Source organism: Limulus polyphemus, unplaced genomic scaffold (assembly GCF_000517525.1).
Source record: "Limulus polyphemus unplaced genomic scaffold, Limulus_polyphemus-2.1.2 Scaffold10844, whole genome shotgun sequence".
Lineage (NCBI taxonomy): Eukaryota > Metazoa > Arthropoda > Merostomata > Xiphosura > Limulidae > Limulus > Limulus polyphemus.
Genome location: NW_013676454.1, coordinates 1 through 3,648, shown reverse-complemented (window position 1 = coordinate 3,648; position 3,648 = coordinate 1). Strand labels below are relative to the sequence as shown.

Here is a 3,648-nt window from a genome sequence, read left to right as displayed (position 1 = left end):
TAGAGGGAAGGCAGCTAGTCAACACCACCCACCGCCAACTCTTGTACCAACGAACACTGGGATTGACCGTAACATTATAACGCCCCCATGACTGAAAGGGCGAACATGTTCGGTGAGGGGAGTCGAACTTCAGATTGCGAGTAGAGCACCTTAATCATCAGGCCACGCGAGGTCTACACACAACATAACTCTTTTAAGGTCAAACGAGTTCCACAAAATGTCTACTGTCAGATGAAATGATAAGTTTGACAGCTTACAACGCTGAAATTAGAGGAGGGGACATAGCGGACATAGCCCATTGTACAACTTTCTGCCTAACAGTAGCAAAGTGTTGGGTAGTTTTTATTACGATCAAACTTAGATGAATATAGAAACATTTTACACCAGGGGAAAGCTGTTTAATATTTAGCGATTGGTGTGTCATGAAACAGTAGTTACATATCAAAGAAGCCTCCCAGTGGCACAACGGTATGTCTGCGGAGTTAGAACGCTAGGAACCGGGTTTCGATACCCGTGGTGTGCAGACCACAGATAGCCCTTTGTGTAGCTTTGAGCTTAACTACAAACAAACAAACCTGTCGAAAAAATCAAAGTACTAAACGGTTGTTTTTTGTTTTCTTCTCAGTGACATTTGTTTTGGAGGAAAAATTACATTTCTCAAACTAAAGATTTAAAACTTGAGTACGTCAAGGTGACATTTATTTTGGAGGAAAAATTACATTTCTCAAACTAAAGATTTAAAACTTGGATACGTCAAGGTGACATTTATTTTGGAGGAAAAATTACATTTCCCAAACTAAAGATTTAAAACTTGGGTACGTCAAGGTGACATTTATTCTGGAGGAAAAATTACATTTCCCAAACTAAAGATTTAAAACTTGGATACGTCAAGGTGACATTTATTTTGGAGGAAAAATTACATTTCTCAAACTAAAGATTTAAAACTTGGATACGTCAAGGTGACATTTATTTTGGAGCTTATCGCTAAGCCACGTGCATAAGGAGGGTGGGAGAAGTTTACTAGAAATAGAAATAGACATTGCTGCTGAGGTTACATAAATATATTTCATGATTAGATACAGATAAATGTACCTGAACGTATTGGCTGTTTTGTAATAATTATACTTTTCACAAGACATTAGTATTAGGCCTGATATGACAAGTATCATTAATTATAATCATGCGTTCATCAATAATCATTGGTTGTTTAATTGAGTAACACTGTGTCATTTTCTAGTTCCAGGAAACTCACATAAAAAGGAGAAAGATGATGAAGGTAAGCGAATCATTGATAATGATTAAAAACTTGATTTTATTACGGAACCAAAAATTAATCTTTACTCCGATTACGTGACCAAGATCGACCTGTTGAGGTAATTATGATTAAATGGTAAAAAACAACAACAATCTCTTAACTCCAGTATAATACTTGATCAAAAATCGATCTATTAATACGATTAATATTAAGTGATCAAAACAAATGTGATTAAATTAAATCCGAGTAGAGGAAACTAAATTTTCTCACTAAACATCACTAAAGTAGTTCACATAATCTAAGGCATCATAAAGAAGTAAAACCTCTTGAAGAATTTGTGTGAAACCTTAAATTCAGATTGTTTTGTAAGTTCACAGAGCTTTGTCACTTATAAATAAAAATTAAAGTTTTAAAACAAAACATTCCTCAATAATAGACATTTAAAACAAAATCTGCTTTAAAGAAAGAGTTTCAAAACAACATTTTTACAAGAACAGAATTAAAAAAACTCCTTTAAGAAACAGAATTTAAAACAAACTATTTCGAAAAAATAGAAGTTTTAAAATAAGATCTTCCTTAATTCTAAAATAAAACCTTCTTCAAGAATAGAAGTTTTAAAATAAGTTCTTCCTTAATTTTAAAATAAAACCTTCTTCAAGAATAGAAGTTTTAAAATAAGTTCTTCCTTAAGTTTAAAATAAAATCTTCGTCAATAATAGAAGTTTTAAAATAAGTTCTTCCTTAATTTTAAAATAAAACTTTCTTCAAGAATAGAAGTTTTAAAATAAGATATTCCTTAAGTTTAAAATAATACTTTCTTCAAGAATAGAAGTTTTATAATAAGATATTCCTTAATTCTAAAATAAAATCTTCGTCAATAATAGAAGTTTTAAAATAAAATCTTCCTTAATTTTAAAATAAAACTTTCTTCAAGAATAGAAGTTTTAAAATAAGATCTTCCTTAATTTTAAAATAAAATCTTCGTCAATAATAGAAGTTTTAAAATAAGATGTTCCTTAAGTTTAAAATAAAACTTTCTTCAAGAATAGAAGTTTTAAAATAAGATCTTCCTTAATTTTAAAATAAGATCTTCCTTAATTTTAAAATAAAACCTTCTTCAAGAATAAAAGTTTTACAATAAAATCTTCCGTAAGTTTAAAATAAAACTTTCTTCAATAATAGAAGTTTTAAAATAAGATCTTCCTTAATTTTAAAATAAAATCTTCGTCGAGAATAGAAGTTTTAAAATAAGATCTTCCTTAAGTTTAAAATAAAACTTTCTTCAAGAATAGAAGTTTTAAAATAAGATCTTCCTTAATTTTAAAATAAAATACTTCGTCAAGAATAGAAGTTTTAAAATAAGATCTTCCTTAATTTTAAAATAAAACCTTCTTCAAGAATAGAAGTTTTAGAATAAAATCTTCCTTAAGTTTAAAATAAAACTTTCTTCAAGAATAGAAGTTTTAAAATAAGATCTTCCTTAATTTTAAAATAAAATCTTCGTCAAGAATAGAAATTTTAAAAAAAGATCTTCCTTAAGTTTAAAATAAGATCTTTCTTAAGCTTAAAATAAAACTTTCTTCAAGAATAGAAGTTTTAAAATAAAATCTTCCTTAAGTTTAAAATAAAACTTTCTTCAAGAATATAAGTTTTAAACACAACTTTTTCAAACAATGGAAATTTTATAAATAACGAAGAAATGCTATTTTCAGTGTACGTGTATAGAAAGTATGTTTTATACACCTGTTGAATTATCGCCCTTTGAGAACCAATTTGTAATATTAAATATTGTTCTTTAAAAACAATAACCATAACACTAGTAGCTAACTGACTGTGTATTGTAGGTAACAGATGTTTATTGTTAGGATGTGATCTGATGATTACAGCTTCTGTCTATTCTAGAACACAGCAGCAAGGTACTTGCTTCTTGGGCAGTGGTGGTTATTTGTCTTTCTATCGTTACGTTAGTGGCAGTTATCACGTCTCTGTGTTTCTACAGACTAAAAAAGATTTCCACATCAACGAAGTTACCACTATCTTTCGACAATATCATGCATACATCAGGATCTGACACACTTTCATATCCAGCTTTGTCCTCTTCTTCTGTAACACCCCCTACTTCATAATGTTTCCGTCATTGGTTTTATACTGATTTTATGTATTGCTGAGCTAAATGATATCGTGTTATACATTCTTATATATACATTACCTAAATAGTAATATTTTCTGAAATATGTATTATTTAGTGAATCTAAGTTTCAAACAACCTATCAAAGATTATGTATTATTTAGATTTTATTACATATTTGCAAAGTAGCCACTTATTTCATTGGTCTCATATTGATTTTATCTTTATCTATTGTTGAAATAACTAATATTGTGATATTCTTCTT

General features: G+C 28.9%; 1 protein-coding gene across 1 annotated transcript in view; it reads left to right on the top strand.

Annotated features, from left to right (window-relative positions):
• Positions 1–3,597, top strand: part of LOC111083717 (macrophage mannose receptor 1-like) — a 15,925-nt gene extending 12,328 nt beyond the window's left edge. Inside the window, exons 8-9 of the mRNA XM_022380380.1 lie at positions 1,238–1,271; positions 3,156–3,597. Coding sequence (XP_022236088.1) covers positions 1,238–1,271; positions 3,156–3,381 — 260 coding nt within the window. The 3' untranslated portion in view covers positions 3,382–3,597. The remainder of the gene's footprint in view (positions 1–1,237; positions 1,272–3,155) is intronic.
• The last annotated feature ends 51 nt before the right edge of the window (positions 3,598–3,648 follow it).